Consider the following 18,945-nt stretch of genomic DNA (forward strand, 5'->3'; position numbering starts at 1 on the left):
TGAATTAATTTAATTGTTTTAGTAGGATATATAGGGCCTACTATGAGTTTATAGAGGATCTAATTGTAAATTAAAAGCCAATTAAACGGTAATAAGTGGCTAAACATTTATGATCATCAACTCAGTGCTATTAAAAAGCTGTTAAAATCTTGATGGTCCATTCTGTTATTTAAAAATTTAATGGTATTTATATTTTTTTAAAAAGTGATTGTAGCCTGTAGTCTCTTTCTATAAATGTGTAGGCCTAAGGGTTTGCGTCGATGACTTGTTGCTTAAACAAATACACGAAAAACAATAAAAACTAATTGGCGTCATAATTAAAATGTAAAAACGTCAACACATCAGGATTTAAAAAGTGATTTCATTTCACAGTTTGAAAAAGTTGGAAGTTTCTACATAAAAAAAAAAATTAGTTGGAGGACTTCTCTTTGTGTAACGACGTTAGATTAGGATTTATTAAAAGAACTTTCTATAAATCAAATAAGAACATAAAACTAAAATGTTATTTAACCTTAGTTAGGCCAATAATAGAATAGGCCTCCTCCGTTTGGGACCCTTCAACTCAAGAAAACATTAAGAAACTGGAACAGACACAAGATAGAGCAGTAAGATTCATAACAAACGAATATTCACATTTGACTAGAGTAACACCTATGGTAAAATCACTAAATTTAGAAAGCCTTCAGGAGAGATGACTCAAAAGTAAAGTAGCAATTATACATAAAACACTGAACCATAATCTTCAAATACAAAAACAAAATCTAATAAAATACTCTGAAAGACACAAAGATAAAGGCACATTCCTCGTTCCATATGCTAGGACAAATTTGTACAAATACTCCTTCTTCCCTAGAGCTATTAGAGCATGGAATGGGTTGCCTGAGCTAGCCAGGAAAACCAGTGACTTAGCAGAATTTAGTTCATTGGTTAATATGCATGACTAGATGCATGACGCCTAGGACGTAATCATATTATTTTTTGAAGTAACGTCTGTATTATATAAGATACGATAGATTCTCAAGTGTAAAATGTCTCGATTATTGGAGATGTTCACGATTAACTTAACAAAGTCAAGAATATTGAATGCAACTTCTCTATTGCCAACTAAAAAAAAAGGGATCAAGCAATAAGTAAAATAATGTCACGTTAAGTTTTGGTTCCTCTTCCTATCAAATCTCCTTCATTACCGCTTGTCATCAAACTCAAGTTAAAAGTCTACTCCATATACACATTAGTTTGAGCTACAAACGGAAAAAAAAAAACGTCTAAACTTTGATTAAGCAGGACTAATGAGTACACACTAATTATCCTATTCCTTTAAAAAAAAAAGCAGGATACACACAAAAAGTTTTTAATGGTGTTTTCGCCCTGTAGGAAAATCTCCAATATTCTTTGGTGCCCATTTTTTTTAAAAATTATTTAAAGAAAAATACTTGAAATTGAATTGATGAAAAACAATTAAAAAGATATAAAATATTCGATGTTAATTTGAATAAAATATGAAAATTACAATTTCAAATAGCTTTTAAGACTTATTGCAATATTACAGCTCATGTTATGCAAAGTTACCTAACTCTTTCTCACAAGGAAATTTTATTATAAACATTTGAAATAGTAAATGGCGGATAATCACAAATCACAGGAAGCCAGATTGAAAATCACACTTCCACCACCGGAAGTAGTTTGCCCACTTCTTACAATTAATGTGTAGGTCAGCTCTACATTGAACACATAAATGCACTCGTCCAGACTCACATTACACTATGATCGTGACTTTGGAAACATAACAACAACTGAGTGTTCGTGTATTTAATTATCTCTGGGCTAGAGATCTGGGTAACTTCCGGTATATACGATACAAAATGTGTTTATTTTTACCAATATTAAAATGTAACAGAGCTATTAATGTGGCAGGGAATGGTAGCGGGCAGAGTTGAATTAGGGACTACAGTGACGCCATTCCTGATGCAAACAACACGACGATGCAGTCATCCATAATATCTTCAATAAAATATAAATGTCTTCTACTTTTATACAGATTTTGAATTAAATGCATGTATTATTATTTTATTATAATGACCCTCTCTCCTTCTTTTACCATACAGATTAAAATTAGAGCTGTGACTATCGTGACAAAATTTACCACACGCAGAGTATAATTTTCTTTTAAACTCTTCACAGAGCGCCGGTTTCTTCACTTTACATTTGGCAAATTAAAAATGAGAAACGTGGCCAGTAGAATAAACCCGATGAAGATTCAGGGAGGGGAATCGGGAATCGCCAATATTTGTGTCATCCAATATTCGATGGCTACTGACGCCTTGCCTTATAGCACACACATACACATGTCAAGGCGTGTTGTCAAAAGGGTCCGTGTGCAAATTGACAATGTCGACATCTGACTGCGACTAGAAGTCCACCATTGTTGTCTCCCTTCGTTCTTCTTTTTTTCCCCATTTAACTTTGGCGGAAATTGTCTAATGAGAGGATGCTGGGAGTTTTTTTTGTTTTTTTTTTTATTGGCGATGGTGGGCAATCGTTTTCCGGGAAATTATTTCAAGCAATGGCTCCATTCTGTCTTTAAGGGTATCACCTAACCGTCATTCATTAAGTTAGTTTTAAACGACAAAATATTTACCTGACAAGCCTAACGCAAAATGTGTTTACCGGTGAAGAAAAGGGAACTGGCACGTTTAGACCAAACACATTGACTATAGGCCTACATGTAGTTAAAATATATATTCTAGCTTGACCTTTGCCATGTTAGCGCTTGTCACTGTAATCAGTCGGCGAGCCTAGCATGATTGATGGTAATTACAGCCCTTCAGGCTATAGACAGTGTGGTCCTTAATAAATGATAGCAGCATAAAGAAATACGAAGAATCTTCAGACACCTGTTGATAGCATTCAATATAGTTTGTTTAAATACAAAACAAAAAACAATAACCTATATAACAGAACTACTTGTGGTACAGATGGTGGTGCTCGACCATCTCTCGGTCTGAGTTAGCTCTAGTCTTTAGTCAGGTTTCAGCAAACTTCTGTATCTTCCATTACACGACCTCCACCAAACACGCATACAATTGTAATTTCGTGACCTGTGATGCGGTGAAATGTGATTCTGTGACGTGTGCTTCCGTGACATGTGATTCTGGGATTCAACTGTTTCTGTGGACCACGGTTAACGATTGTGTCATTTGGCCAGCGCAGCTGCCTTTATATTTCCCCAACTAATGCCAGCTACTCCGAGGTGCCCTAAAGATCCAGATTAAACTAATCCCAGTCTTAACCAGGATTCGAACCCTGGACTTCGATTCGGAAGCAAATCTCTTTACCACTCAGCAATAAGTTGAAAGGATATTCTCTTTTATTTAGAGTACACAAAGAGAATAAGATTATTTTTCTGGCGGACTTTTCATTTTTTATATTTACAGTCCCTAAACAGGCCAATTCTGCAGCGGCACACTTTGCCACAGTTCCTGCATGCAGGCCTCAGCCCTTTTGCTCTCTGCATGGGTGGTACGATTTAGTTCAGTCTGTCTCCATGCTGTCCAATCTTAGGCTATTTCCTCCCATGTCCTCTCATCGGTAGCTATAGATGACTAACCAATCTAACTTAATTCCAAAAAACTTGAATTAATATTAAGATTCTGTGGAGCAACTGTAAACTTTATTTTGTTTCACAAGTTTGGGGCGTTCCATTAGAACTGAAGACTACCACACCATAGTCCCAGCCTCCTGCATGATGGCAGGGAATGGTAGCGGGCAGAGTTGAACTAGGGACTACCGTGACGCCATTCCTAATGCAAACAGCATGACGATGTAGCCATCCATAATATTTTTAATACAAAATGTCTTCTACTTTTATACAGATTTAATGCATACCACCCGCATTATTTGTATATTATTATAATAACCCTCTCTCCTTCTTTTACCATACAGATTACAATTAGAGCTGTGACTATCGTGACAAGAATTACCATCGACAGATGAAGAAAAAAAAATCTATATAAAAACACATCAGCAACAACAAAAAAACATCAACAAAAAGTATGCATTGTCTTGTTTCAAATCAAACGTGATTCATTTGTCCAAGGCAACAAAAAACGCATGAAAAGAATTTCAACTTTTCTTTCAATGAAGAAAAATAGTAAACATCATCTCCCTTTTTTGTCGTCTCTGTTGTCCCCCTTTTTATTTTTATACAAGGGGAGCGAATCGTCCAGATTATTGTTGACTTTAGTGTCAGGTGGTGAGGGAATTTTGGAAAGGGGGGGGGGGGGGGAGGCAAGGTGTAAAACGAAAAAGGCAAAAAAGGGCTTCGAGCAAAAGATCAATGTGCCAGTTTGTCAAATCGAATAATACACATTTTAGCCAGCATTTTTTCTTCATTGAATTGTTTTCATTTGAAACGGTTCATCGTATTATTTTGCGAAGCATGCTTCCTACCAGTGAAACAAAACAAAACAAGGAGTACAAAAACAAACAAACGAAATAAACAACAATAAGTTCAGTATGTGTTTTATTTTGTTGGATAGTGTCCCCTGATTCTCGGAGATAAGGAAAATATTTGCCATGAAATTTGATTACAGATTAATAGCCGCTGCGGAACTAGGGGTTCCCTTAGAGTGTCTACTTTTAAATTCATTTTCCTAAGGATGTGAAAAATAAAATAAGTTAAACAAGTGTTTCCATAATGTGGTAATAATTTTTTTGCATGACTATAAATTAACAATGATATATAGATATATATGCGTTTCTACGTACACATTACCGGCAAAGTGCGAAATACATTCTATAGAATGCCGGGCGTTTTGTTTTAAGGGAAAGTAAGACATGATTCTCTGTTTCCTATTTTGCCAAGCAATTCTATAGAATCACTTTCTATAAAATGACTAGTTCTGTGTCAGGCTATGTAATAAATGTTATATTTAGAAAGGCATTTATAATTTAAATATAAATCAGTGGGGAAAAAACACACAAATAAACAACAGGATTTCATATGACCAAAATTACCTCCATGTCTTAAATATCCTGTGCTAATTGCAATTTCAATGTCTAAATAATCAAGCAATTCTTTACGAAGGATCCCTGGTCGTGCGGTTTGCGCGCTGGACTGTCGTTCGGTCGTCTTGCTGGTCCCGGGTTCATAGCCTGCCCGCTGCCATCGGGAGGTTCGGACTAGATTATCTTCAGCTCTGAAGGAACATTTAAAACATAGAAAGCAATTTACAAAACAAACATTTAAATCAAAGACACGTATTTTAAAATAGTAATATACATAAATATTTCTACTTCCAAGTAGAAAAAAAACATTTATAAGATACCGAAACATTGAGGGATAAAACTGTCCACGCGCAACAGCAAAAGAGAATCAAGGTAATTCAACAACTTTTAAATGCTGCTCTTATTTTGAAATATTTGTTAGTTTCTTCTCAAACACAAAATAATAATAATCAGTTGTCTTAACTTGTATAATGAAAGGGGTATAAAAAGACTGTGCCGATAAAGCAAAGTCTACATATTCTATTTGTATGCGTTTTTAATGGCTATTTCCCACTTGGTCTTTTCTTTTTATAATTATCTTATGTTGAGAAAAAACGACGTAAGACCCACTGAGGCCTAAGCATTGTATAGAATGCCAAAGTTCGCACTTTGTCGGTAACATATATTTATAAAAATATATATAAAAATATTATAGACATTAGGAATATTATGTGAAAAATTGAGAATGCTCAATAATTCATTATTTTATAAATTAGCTACGAAGAAGGTAAACATATTTTCATAGAAATGGTAACGAATTCCGGATGGTCAATTGTATAATTGTAAAACACAGGCAGGCACTAGAAAGAATGAAACTGTCGTTCTTATGTAGGCCTGCGTTCTATTTCCCAGTCTAAATACTCAATCAATATTTACATATCTTTACAACGATCAAAACTTGTCCACAAAATGAGTTATTATCTGGAAAAATAGAAACCTGTCTTCCATATAGGCATACACTTTAAAAAAACAACATTTAATTGATATAATTATTTCATTCAAACATGTAAGCCAATTTGCTTACGTACTACTTTTTTTAAAAAGTAGGAAGGAGGGATACAATTAAATTCCTTTTAATGCTAGCAGTACTGATTGTTTTAAAAAGTTTGAATCTATATGTGCCCATTGATCCCTAATATCCCCAAGGAAAAGAAACAAACTTATATATCATTCAGACAAAAATGGCATGCCTTACATACGTAGCTGAGAAGATGCTGTGAACATTATATTAAGATAAAGGAAAATACTGATCGGTTATATACAATAATGATATAGATTTTAAAAAAATGGACAATATTATTTGCTGCTCTATTTATGAAGACATTTATTATTGAGATATTCTAATACATTATTCGCCATGCAAAGCGACATAATCGCTCAAATTAGCGGTTTCTTTGGCGGCAAAAACAGACGTAAAGATGTGGATCTGTCGTCTGCTAAAAACCAGGATAACATGACTATTGGAGAATTGATTGCGGAGAAGTTCCGGAGAAAGTCTGAGTCTGCTTTATCCATTGAAGATCTTGTCAATAAAAAGAAAAATGTCGCTGTGAAAGCCAATGGAATCAATTTGGTTCGGATAGGAAAGCTTGATTTTAGTAAGTAATACTTGTGTGTAATTTTTTTTCCAAATTAGCCTATTGTTTAAAGCAGTGATTCTCAAAGTGGTCTATATAGACCCACAAGGGGGGGGGGGTACGATAGTGAAAAAATCCATTAGGAGTGTATGAGATATCCATGGGGATTTACGATAATAAATTTCATTTAAGCAGGTTGTGACTTTAATTTTTAATGTCATTAATGTAATTCTTTCATACACTATTATATGACATGTACCTAGTTAATATAATCCTTTAAATATTTATCCTGCTATTCAAACGAAAAAAATTGTTGCATTTAATTTCAATACTTATTTAAATAGCTAAATTTTGCCTATATGTACCTAATGTTTAGCAAAAAGAAAAGTAGACTGTACAACATTGATTATTTAAAATTGGAGATTCCTTCCTTCCTTGTCCAACCAATGGTTGCCAGGTGTATGTTTTATGATGATATGAAAACAATTACCCTGGAGGATTTTGTGAGACAATGCCACCATCACAAAATAGATATACAGATTTGACATAATATAGAGAAGATGATGGTTTGTGAGCGTCTTATAATATCTCATTACATATAGCAAAATACGGAAACCACTATAGGTAAAACATTGGTTTTACCATCCGTTGTAGCTTTAATAACTGTTTTACACAAGCTATTATCTGATATTATTAAAAGAATTTTATTAAGTAACAATAAAGTTCAAGGGCACATCAGTGACATGAGTTATAAAATTATGTCATTCTTTGCAAACAGTTTGGGACAGGGGGTCGCTGGGTGTAGCTCCTTATTTTTCTCAGGGTTGACCCATGAAACATTTCACATGTTTGGGTATAGTTGCAAGGCAGCAGATTTTTCAATTCAGTTTTCCTTCTGCTAGGTGGGTGTCAAGCTAAAGCTAATCAGCACTTCCTGCTCGAAGCTCACAGTTAAGGCGACAGTTACTGTTCTTCGCCCCTTCTCCTTTTAGTGAAAACAGTTCCGCGGACCCAATATTTGAGCTACTCGTGAAGGATAAAAAAATGCACGAGAAACTGTTCTTTTCAAAAACTTTTACGATGATACTTAAGGCAAATTAATTAATTAATTAATATTTAACGTTTGATGGACTACTAAATAGAACAACACATTCTTACATGAAACATAATATCCGTACCAACGGATGATAAACCTTCAAAAAAAAAATTTCCAGTGTGTTAAGTGATTCCAGCAATACATGTTAATTCTTATTTTAATTGGTTCAAATTTGAATTTTATCAATAAAAAAATAGATCTCTATAGCCTATTATGTAGCTTTAAATTACTTTTTCACTTTTTAACTCACCACAGTTAGAAAAAAGTTTGTAAAAAGTGTTGATGAATTGGCAAATATTTGCAAGTTAAGCAAGGGGGTCTACCGAAACCATAAAACATGGCAAGGGGTCTACGAGACAAACAAAAAGTTTGCGAACCACTGGTAAGGTAAATCCTGTTGGAACTCTGGATTATTACTATGTTTGGAGCAAGATTGTATAACAGGGTAAATCCTGTTGGAACTCTGGATTATTACTATGTTTGGAGCAAGATTGTATAACAGGGTAAATCCTGTTGGAACTCTGGATTATTACTATGTTTGGAGCAAGATTGTATAACAGGGTAAATCCTGTTGGAACTCTGGATTATTACTATGTTTGGAGCAAGATTGTATAACAGGGTAAATCCTGTTGGAACTCTGGATTATTACTATGTTTGGAGCAAGATTGTATAACAGGGTAAATCCTGTTGGAACTCTGGATTATTACTATGTTTGGAGCAAGATTGTATAACAGGGTAAATCCTGTTGGAACTCTGGATTATTACTATGTTTGGAGCAAGATTGTATAACAGGGTAAATCCTGTTGGAACTCTGGATTATTACTATGTTTGGAGCAAGATTGTATAACAGGGTAAATCCTGTTGGAACTCTGGATTATTACTATGTTTGGAGCAAGATTGTATAACAGGGTAAATCCTGTTGGAACTCTGGATTATTACTATGTTTGGAGCAAGATTGTATAACTGGGCGTCTCTAAAAGCTAGCCATCTTGTTAGACGGTAGGATAAAGTGTTGTCCACTGCACTCAAAATACACCTACAGATATTTTACAAAGAGAATTAGATGAATTACAGAAATGGGAATCAAATTGGAGCATGTCTTTCCACCCAGAAAAATGTCAGTTGTTAAGAGTAACAAAAAAACTAAAACAAATTAATTCCACTTATCTTATTCATGGCAAACCAGTATCACAGACTAAAAACGCAAAATACCTAGGTGTTATAATAAATGATAAACTGTCATGGAATCCACATATTGATGAAACTACAAAAAAATCAAACAAAGCATTAGGATTTATTAAAAGAAATTTCTATAAATCAAATAAGAACATAAAACTAAAATGTTATTTAACCTTGGTTAGGCCAATAATAGAATATGCATCCTTTGTTTGGGACCCCTCAACTCAAGAAAACATTAAGAAACTAGAACAGACACAAAATAGAGCAGTGCGATTCATAACAAATGAATATTCACATTTGACTAGAGTAACACCTTTAGTAAAATCACTAAATTTAGAAAGCCTTCAGGACAGAAGACTCAAAAGTAAAGTAGCAATCATACATAAAACACTGAACCATAATCTTCAAATACAAAAACAAAATTTAATAAAATACTCTGAAAGACACAAAGATAAAGGCACATTCCTCGTCCCATATGCTAGGACAAATTTGTACAAATACTCCTTCTTCCCTAGAGCTATTAGAGCATGGAATGGGTTGCCTGAGCTAGCCAGGAAAACCAGTGACTTGGCAGAATTTAAGTCATTGGTTAATATGCATGACTAAATGCATGACGCGTAGGACGTAATCATCTTCTTTTTTGAAGTAACGTCTGTATTATATAAGATAAGATAAGATAAAAAGTTACCATAAGAAACTTGTAGTTTTGTTCTGTTCTTGCGATCTAACTTGAGTATCGCCCCAACCTATGACTCGTTTTCAAAAACAAAGTTAGATAGTAAATAAAACAAGTTAAGGAAATGTGTTTTCTCTCACAAACTCGTAGCAGGCCCCTGTTCACTGTGAACAGTGTAGAGGAAAGGGGCAGCTCATATATTCTCTAGCACGACGTGGGTGTGAGTGACATCAAATATTACACGTTATAATAGAAATATAAGGCAACACTAATTGTTTAAAACTTTCATCTCATTTGTTTAATTTCATTAAAAAAAAATTTATTCAAAATTCTAAATTTTATAAAACAAAGATTTTTAAAAGGCAAAATTTGACAAGGAGGATTAATTTTAAAACATTAACATATTCCTAAATAAACGCTAAATTGTAAATCTAAAAAAGTGTCACCTCATTGTGTATCAATAAAATGTTTCAAAGGCAAGGGTAAGCCACGGCCAGCCCACTACATAGTAGACTATTTTAGTTTCTCGCCTTCATCAATCTACTGAAGTTGAATCCTTGTTTCTATCTGGGCGTAATTTAGTTTTCTAAAAAAATATACAGATTTTCTACATAAAAGTACCAATTTGATTAAAACAATTAAAATAAAATCAATTAAAAACATATGTTAAAGATCTGTATGACCTTTTGTTAAACCGTTGAAAGAAGCAAGGAAATCTGTGAATATTATTGTTGATAAGTTAAGAAACATCTAGGATTGATTGTTTTTCATACATTAAGGTAAAACAAGTTAACCTTCTATATCATATCTGTTCATCCTGTGATGTCATCTGTTCATCCTGTGATGTCCAGAGATAGTCAATTATTAAAGGCGGGCTAGAAGAATGCGATGGTCTGTAACTAGACTGCTCGAGGATTTTAACCCTCCTCGGCTTTAACGCGCGCCCAGGTGGAAACGTCTGTTGTGTGGAGACATCTGTTGTGTGGAAACGTCTGTTGTGTGGAGGCTAACAACTGTATCGAAAACTGGTCCCATCGTTTCACTCCGGGAGCCAACGCATTTAATGCAACGTTCTTGCGAGTGTAGGGATGGGAATTAAACAAAGTCTAAACAAACGCCACTCTATTTACAAGGGAGCTGTCAGGGAAAGCAATTACCTACACTGGCAGTCCTTCCACAGAACGTGACGGCCACATAATAATAATATTAATAAATTCCAAGAGGATTTCGGCCTTCGGCCTCCGCAGATGGGTTCCTACTGAATAATTGAAGGCATATTCTCCCAGAACATGGCATGATTTAACCAAGATAGTCAATGCCACAGAGGAATCTCAAACAGAACTACGTCTGTCTGATGAGAGAAATCCTTCTCAGTTGTTTATTTTCAATCTATCTCGCAATGGTAGAAATGGATTATACATTTTTTAAAATTACTTCTATTTCTTAACTCACCATTACAACCTCCCCCACCTCTACATACACACATCCACCCACCAAAATTACCACACAGACGCTGTTACTTTAACTAAAAATAGAACTATACTTCAGAGAGTCCTGAAATAAGACCGACTATGGCTATAAGGGTTAGCTGTGAATACCAAATAAACAGCCGCGGACCAACTGGTTTGCAGTCATGGAGGTTGTAGTGGAATATATTTGGAGAATATTTACTAAAACATCCCAGAAATCCAGGGAAATAATCGCAAAAAGCGAGTATAGGGCGATCTAACTCTAAACCCGGGTAGATGAAACTCATTAGCTAGGGATAGCAGTTCATCTACGAGAGACAACTCCGAAAATAAACACCTGCTGCCTTGAAGATGATCTTGGCTGATCAAAGGCTATGGGAGCACACCCAAAAAGAAGTCGGAGTCAATGGGCCTCATGGCGCATAACACACTGACCTCATCTATGTTGGAGTTCAGTAACGATTCTGTTGGTTGTGGCATCCTGCCTGTGGAATCCCGCCGCACAGGTAGGGGGCCGGGCTCTTCGCCTCGAAGGAGCCCACACAAGCGAGCTGTTGGTTCTTTATACCAAGAGGCCCGTACAAGATACTAACCCCAAAACACCGCAATAGAAAGAAAACTATATGGAGAGCTCCCTGATTTGGAAACCACTTCGCAGTTCATCTCATAAATTGGTCTAGTCATCTGAACGCTACAACATGAAAATGAGAACGAGGAAGAAGTAGAATTGAGGAACTTTTATTACCTTTTCTTTTCTAACCTAGTTATGCTACATGGACAAACCTCATAGTGAGGCCCTTTGGCACTAGATAACAAATAGAAATGGTTGGAATTGTCATTTAAATCTATTGATCATTTTGAATACGGTATATTAAAAAGTTGTACAATTTGCAAGAACATTTCCTTTGGTTAAATGGTGCAGTTCGGTGCGAATGCATTCATGAAAGTAATGACGTCAGAGTGTGAGCAGACAGCAGGAAGGCTGGTAGCCATTATTTTTCTGTGGCTCTTCGATTTTTAAGTGCAATCTGTATTTTATTACGCAACACACCGAGATAATTTATTTTGAAGCAACATATCAGAGGCGCGGTGGCTGAGCGTTGAAGCGCATGGCTTCTGGACCGGGGGTTCGAATCCTGGCGATGGCTGGGATTTTTTATTTCGGGATCTTTGGGCGCCTCTGACATTAGTTGGGTAAAAGTAAAGGCGGTTGGTCCCTGACACCCTCGTTAACCGTAGGCCCCAGAAGCAGAACTTTACATCATCGACCCTATAGATCACAACGTCTGAGAGGGGAACTTTGCTTTTTTTTTAAAAAGTACAAATCGAATATTACATTTCAATCATTACTTAGCATTATAAGGGAAGTCATCCGTTTCTTTTGAGATAATGTTTCCTGTGTGCAACAGAGATGAATAAATAGCCCTGTAGCAAACAAAATAAACGTTCCGTGAGGACGTCATTAGTGAATGATCCCTAAGCTGCTCGCAACTATCTGGTTACATTTTGGGTCACACATTACATGAAACGGTCCTGCGGGCTAATTTCGGCCCGTGAAACACTTTCCTATTTCCCCTGTTGGCCCAGATCTTCAACTGGCTGAGCTGAGGATTGAAAAACGAAAGCCAATCAACTAACTTAATGACTAAACAAACAAAAAAATGAATGCACTGCTTCTGTGTAAGGGGCCTTCGTGTTTTTAGCCATGTACCCCCAGGGAGTTTGCAATGTGAACCAGGTGTGTATACTAGCCTATTTCCTAGAGAAAGTTTTGCCAAGGATGGACCTTTATTTCGATAGGAATATTTTCGTTTAAATAAAAAAAAACAACACTTAATATGCGTGCTTATCATCTACAATTTGACTACTGAACTTTAAAAAATATATTGGGGAATTGGGTTGCGCTTGTTTGCTATTGCTCTATATTGTTTACAAGCTGATGATTCAACAACAGATTTTAACGTCAGGTCTGTCTAGTTCTTATTTGATGTTTTTCTTTAATTTCATTTAATTTATAAGCAAACAAAATCTCTTTCCAAAACCATAGAATTGATTTATAGTTCTTGTATTGTCAGTGTTACATTTTGTACAATGCCCTAATCTCTTTCGGTTGTTCTTTTTTATTTATTTATTAAATTTTTCTCTTCTCTCTCTCTCTCTCTTTCTTCGTCTCTCTTACTGGGGATTTTATTTTAAAGTAAAGATTCTTATGAGTAGCAGCTGAGGATGTTTCTAGTTCAATTGTTAACGAGAGTATTGTGTGGCCTGAACAACCATCAACTGCTTCCCTTATTTAGTTACGTCCTAGAGCTTGCAAGAAAGCATGTCACAGTAAAAGTAGTTGATTCAAAATATTACAAGACTCAGCACTCAGCACAACACTCATATTATACCTTTTCTTAATTCTTTCGCCAAGTGTAAGCCAAAGACCTAGTGTTACAGCTCTCCAATGTATTCATAGACTAGAAACTAAACCAGTTTCTCACCACTCGTCTAGGTGTTCCTCGGCTTCAGCTGTACATATGAAAAAAAAAAGACTTAATAACCCGTTCATAAAGACAAACACAAACTCTATTACTTTGTTATCACATCAAACAAACGTACACACTTCTGGTCATACATTTGAACTGGCCCATACAAGTAAAGTTTGAGGATAACACACACACACTCATCCTTGACACCTAACTCATCATTTATTCGTCCAACTTGTTGCGATACAAAATATACAAATTGGTAATCAGTTATAACTTACCATATACTTGGAACAACGCAGCACTATCTCTACCTCAAGATATAGAATTGAGGAATCGAAGAATTGTTGGGGGGGGGGGGGGGGAATAATGGATGCTAGTATTTACAGGCCAAAAAAAAAGGGAATTTTTAAATCTTCTGTTCTAGCCATAATGGAGAGGAGCCGACCATTTCGTCCAGATCAGACATAACTGTGGTTTAATGGGTGCGAATTGTCTTTAAGAATTTTATATGTCGTGGAAATTTCATTAAATATTTCTTCAGGAGTGATATAATTTGATATTTTAATGAGTCTATTTAGACGATGTCTTTGTGCCATTCTAAACTATTTCATAGATCACTATTTCCAACTAAGCAATTCCAAGCTTGATTTTGCAGTGCTAAACAAGTGAAAAAATATTTTGTTTCGTTTATCTATTAAAATACATAGCTTATCAACGCTTTCTTTTTTTTTTCTATACACCGGTTACACCAAATAGTTAGCGCCTATATCTTCTTTTTTTTTTCAGAACTTAACCTTATCAAACGACTTAGTTTGTCTGATGACGTGCCTCCAGCATTGCCAGTTAGACATTTCAGAGTGGACAGTGAGGATGATCTACCGCCACCTATACCGGAAAGGAAAAGTTCCCTTGACAATTTGATCGATGAAGGTACTGACAAATGTTGGCCTATATTGTTAGAACAGCCGGGTATCCACCGCTGTTGTATTCAGCACCGTTTAGTTTTTAATGGCCTCTATTTAGAGACTTTGATATTTTGAACGTTTTGTTGCTATTAACTTACTAAGACAGCACAAAATTAGTGAGGTTGAAAGATGCATAATACAGAGTAATATTATTAAATTTTCAGTATAGATGACTAACAAGTAAAGTAGCACATTTACATAAATTTACATAAAACTCAAAAAGCCACAAAGATAAAGGCACTTTTTTGTTCCATATGCTAGGACAAATTCGTACAAGTGCTCCTTCTTCCCTAGTGCCATTAGAGAATGGAATGGGTTGCCTGAATCAGCCAGGAAAACCAACGACTTAGCAGAGTTTACGTCATTGATTATCATGCATGACTAGATTGACCTAGGGACACGCGTATCACGTAACCATCTTCTTTTTTTGAAGTAACGTCTGTATTTTATAAGATAAGATGAAGGTACATGGAAATGCTGAAGACATTAAAACTGTGCGGCATTGTGTTTACATTAAGGCTTACAATTAATCCTCAATTTGATAATAACAAATAGTTTAACTAATTTGAAATTATATGCAATTTTTCAGGTTTCCAAAGACGGTTTACATTTAGACCTATAGCTACAGTACCTCTGCCAGAACCTCTCAGCGGAATCAGGAAAATTTACCCTAGTCAGACACCTAGAAGAAATGGTACAAAAATATAAACAGCTGTATTTGTTGACTATATGTACATTTTTACAGAAGACCTTTCCACTGTAATTGCTGACTATATGTACACTTTTACACACGATCTTTTAACTCTATTTGTTCTGTACACCTTTATAGAAGATCTTAACTGTATTTGTTGACAATATGTATACTTGTACAGACGTTTCTCTGCACATGATAAATTATACTTTTCTAGGCGTTTGAATGACACTTATATGCCACGAATATCTTAACATAAACACAAAGAACGCAGTTGGGCTTATCAGTGTTCACAGTTGTAAACATTTACTTTGAAACTTGGCGATTAATGGAGCTAAAGGTATCACCGTAGTCAGAACGAGCTCTTCTTGTTAGCTCCAGCCTGATTTCCATCTGATGAGCTCAATTCCATTCAATCTCAATTCAGTACGCGCAACTTCAGCTATGTTTTGTAAAAATGTTTGACATCTTTCGGATGTTCCTTCGGAGTTGAAGATAATTTTCTTCCTAGTCCAAACCCCCCGCAAGACGACAGGAGATGGCAGCGGGCAGGGTTTGAACCCTGGACCATCTCAACGACCGAACGACAGTCCATCGCGCATGCCGCACGACCAGTCCACCATGGCAGATAACACTTATGCGACGTTGTGGTCGCGTGATGAATCAAAACATCATCAGTGAATGCTTGGAAAACAACTTGTTCCATGAGTGTTATTTGACACTGGTCAAAGAAAACAAACTATCCATACAAGAAACAAAGTGTTAAATGGGAGTATGGGAGACTTTCATGATAAACTAAACAAGGTCAATCATTCCATGGGTCAACTATAATGAATTTAACGTCATTGTTGCCAACTACACACTAAAGAATTGAACTATAATATTAATACACCAAAGCGTTGCAGTTGATCTATGTATCAAGTCTCAACGCGGGGCTAGCTAACTTTAAGAGTGAAAGTCTAATGCTTTCTCCATATTGAAATTAATTTGTGCTGAAACATAAGAGCTTGGACAATTTTATTCTGCAGAGCTAAAAAATTGTACAAAATTATCAGACACCATTTTAAAAACAACATAGCTTTCAAACACTTCATTTATTTTGTATACCGAATACACCAAAAAGCGAACCGTTTTTCCGACACTTATGAAAATCTTCTATACACAGTGTATCAGATCTAAGAAAAATCTTCAAAAAGTATTGAGGCCGAAGATAGTGACATTCGGAGAGATGCAGCCTAATTCAGCTGCTTCAAAACATAATAATGTAACAATTAGTAACAACTGATTTCCCATTTATTAAACAATTATATTTCGCAACAGTATTTTGAAGTAAATTTGGTCAAAGACAAGGAAAATAATTTGGCTAACTATTAGTTTTTTTTGTCTTATTTTTCAGTTCTGCAGCGACCACCATCACAGCCTCCACCACCGCCGCCTCCACCAACGTCGTCAGACTCTTCTTCACCGCCACATCCTGTCATATCTTTCACTCTCTATCCGCGCCCTAGCTCCCAGTATGACTACGATGATGACTTTGATGACGACGATTTCCCCCCACCTCCTCCGCTCTCCCCCAGTGGCGAGCAGACGCCCACGTCATCACCAACCTCTTCATCAAAGAAAACAGGAATGCTCTTGAAGTCTTCTAGTACGAGCTCCTGCAGCAAACTTTCCAACGAGCCCCCTCCGCCGCCGGCACGGCCACTTCCTCCTCCACCGCCACAGTCCAAGAAAACAGACGCCAAGTACAAGTCCTCTCCAAATTTGATCCCCTTCGAGCCCCCGAAACATGTCCGTCAAACTTTTCAGAGCACGGCCAAAGAGATGAAGCTTTTGAAATTGAAAGCTGCAAAGTCGGAACCAAGTTTGGACGCGCTCGACACCGCGCCCAGTTCACCGCCTCCTCTTCCGTCACGCCCTACAGCGCTGACACCAGCTTTGCCTCAAAAACCTAACTATCTTGTAAAAAACAAAGGCGCATCGAAGACTCAAGAAAACAAAACAGGCGAGCGACCAAAATTACCAATGAAGCCTGCTCAAAACGGAAACAGGTCACCGCCCACATCATCTACTTCCGTTGCCAAGAAAGCGGCAGATATTTCACCGAAAAACAAGGCAAAGCGTAATGAAGCACTTCCGGTCTTGACGCCACCCGTGGCTCGTGCCTCACCCCCGACGCCGAAAGGATCCCCGGCGACAGGGGCGCACAAGAACAGGCCCCTACCGGCGCCACCAAAGAAATTCGAAGAGGAGAAATGGGGACAGTTGAAGGGGAAAGTCGGAGGACTAGAGATTTATGATCCTCGGGAGGAGGACGGAGATTTGTATGACGTCATGGAGATTACGAACATTTGAAAAAAAAACAACAACACTTTCTTTCATATTAAGACTATTTTATTTAAAGTCTGGTTGAATGTTAGAAAAAAGATTAAACTCATTTATTTTCTATGAATGTGCTTGCTTATTTATTTTGTGTAGTGTTGGATTGTTGGCCTCCATCAGTCGTAGAACGACTATGGTTCATCTCGTAGAACGACTATTGTTCATCTCGTAGAACGACTATGGTTCATCTCGTAGAACGACTATGGTTCATCTCGTAGAACGACTATGGTTCATCTCGTAGAATGACTATGGTTCATCATGGTTCAGAGCATTTTTTTCTGGAGAGACAATCCCGTCCACATACAAAGCAGATGAAGGTGGCATTTATTTAGGTGGTAGAGAAACCATCCCTTTTTTTCTACGAGCGATAAGGGCCCTGCTTTTTCACTGTCCTTAGCTTTCTTAGTCACCATCTCTCTCCACATGGTCGAGACCAATCGTTATAGCAGTCCTGACCGCTGTCACAGGTCTGTACGGCATGGCAACAAGCTGTTGGTCTAGACAGCCCACAGGTTGTGACGTTGCAGGTCAGTGATGAGGCCCTCTATAACGAATGGCCTCGACATAGTGCGGTCTAGGACTTTGTCTTCCCAGCAACTAAAATCAATGTCCACTGTTTTGGGGATAAGTTTTTCTTGTGCCCATAGCGAGTTGTGATTTAGCTTCAGAGAAAGTAATGGGTCTCTCCTAGCTCTTATATTCATCAGTCATTCCTTTTCACAATGTTGATAGTTCATTAACACATTGTGTTTAAGGAAAAGTTGTAGTTTATAATGATTTTTTTTTCAAAATGGAGCAGTACTGTGGCGACATGCAATGTGTGCTTTCAATTTGAATTCTGATATTATTATTAATGGATGTCATCTAGATAAACTCATGAAACCATTTTTAACACAAGAACAATTTACATAATTCGTACCCAATAGCCTTAGGAAAGTCTAGTAATCCAATAACAACATAGTGAACTTGTACTTCTGTTGGCTACATTTAAATATCATCAAATGACTCTATCATTCTAAACTTTTGATTCTTTCAAAACATTGTTGAAATCAAAGAATACAAACTTGCTACGTCAAATGACTAAGGAAACTATTTTTGAGAAATCAGTCAATCAAATTCTGTGCACATTAATGGTCACTACAAAATAAATCTGTCTAGAATTGTATTTATGTTGGATCATCGCTGTTTTTGAAATATCAGTTTTTTAGTTCACTAGACTGCTTAAGAATATTGCTGCTATAGCATTTGTCTATGAAAAGGCACATATGTGTAATACATTTTAATTACCGTTTAAATCTGAGCAATTGTGAAGACTGTATAATTTAAAACAAGAATTAATAATAAAATAAAAACATTTTTAAAGCAACAAAACAACAAAAACAAATTATCC

General features: G+C 36.4%; 1 protein-coding gene across 4 annotated transcripts; it reads left to right on the forward strand.

Annotated features, from left to right (window-relative positions):
• Window positions 1–4,570: 4,570 nt before the first annotated feature.
• LOC106058762 (uncharacterized) lies at window positions 4,571–17,625 on the forward strand. 4 transcript variants are annotated; one of them, XM_056016158.1, is made up of 5 exons: window positions 4,571–4,701; window positions 6,193–6,644; window positions 14,304–14,447; window positions 15,072–15,176; window positions 16,570–17,625. In XM_056016158.1, exons 2-5 carry the CDS (start codon window positions 6,404–6,406, stop codon window positions 17,526–17,528), a joined length of 1,449 nt encoding a protein of 482 aa, XP_055872133.1. In that variant the 5' UTR covers window positions 4,571–4,701; window positions 6,193–6,403; the 3' UTR covers window positions 17,529–17,625. The 4 variants fall into 4 exon arrangements, with proteins under 4 accessions (XP_055872133.1, XP_055872134.1, XP_055872135.1 ...); XM_056016159.1 differs by having other exon boundaries at window positions 4,579–4,701; window positions 6,222–6,644; XM_056016160.1 differs by having other exon boundaries at window positions 4,588–4,701; window positions 6,412–6,644.
• The last annotated feature ends 1,320 nt before the right edge of the window (window positions 17,626–18,945 follow it).

Source organism: Biomphalaria glabrata, chromosome 17 (genome assembly GCF_947242115.1).
Source record: "Biomphalaria glabrata chromosome 17, xgBioGlab47.1, whole genome shotgun sequence".
Lineage (NCBI taxonomy): Eukaryota > Metazoa > Mollusca > Gastropoda > Planorbidae > Biomphalaria > Biomphalaria glabrata.

What these genes read in the sequence shown, in the direction of transcription:
- LOC106058762 (XM_056016158.1), top strand. Translation starts at nt 6,404, where the DNA reads ATGCAAAGCGACATAATCGCTCAAATTAGCGGTTTCTTTGGCGGCAAA. An exon ending in GATAGGAAAGCTTGATTTTA is followed by an intron (nt 6,645 to 14,303) that starts GTAAGTAATACT and finishes TTTTTTTTTCAG; the next exon opens with AACTTAACCTTATCAAACGA. An exon ending in TCAGACACCTAGAAGAAATG is followed by an intron (nt 15,177 to 16,569) that starts GTACAAAAATAT and finishes CTTATTTTTCAG; the next exon opens with TTCTGCAGCGACCACCATCA.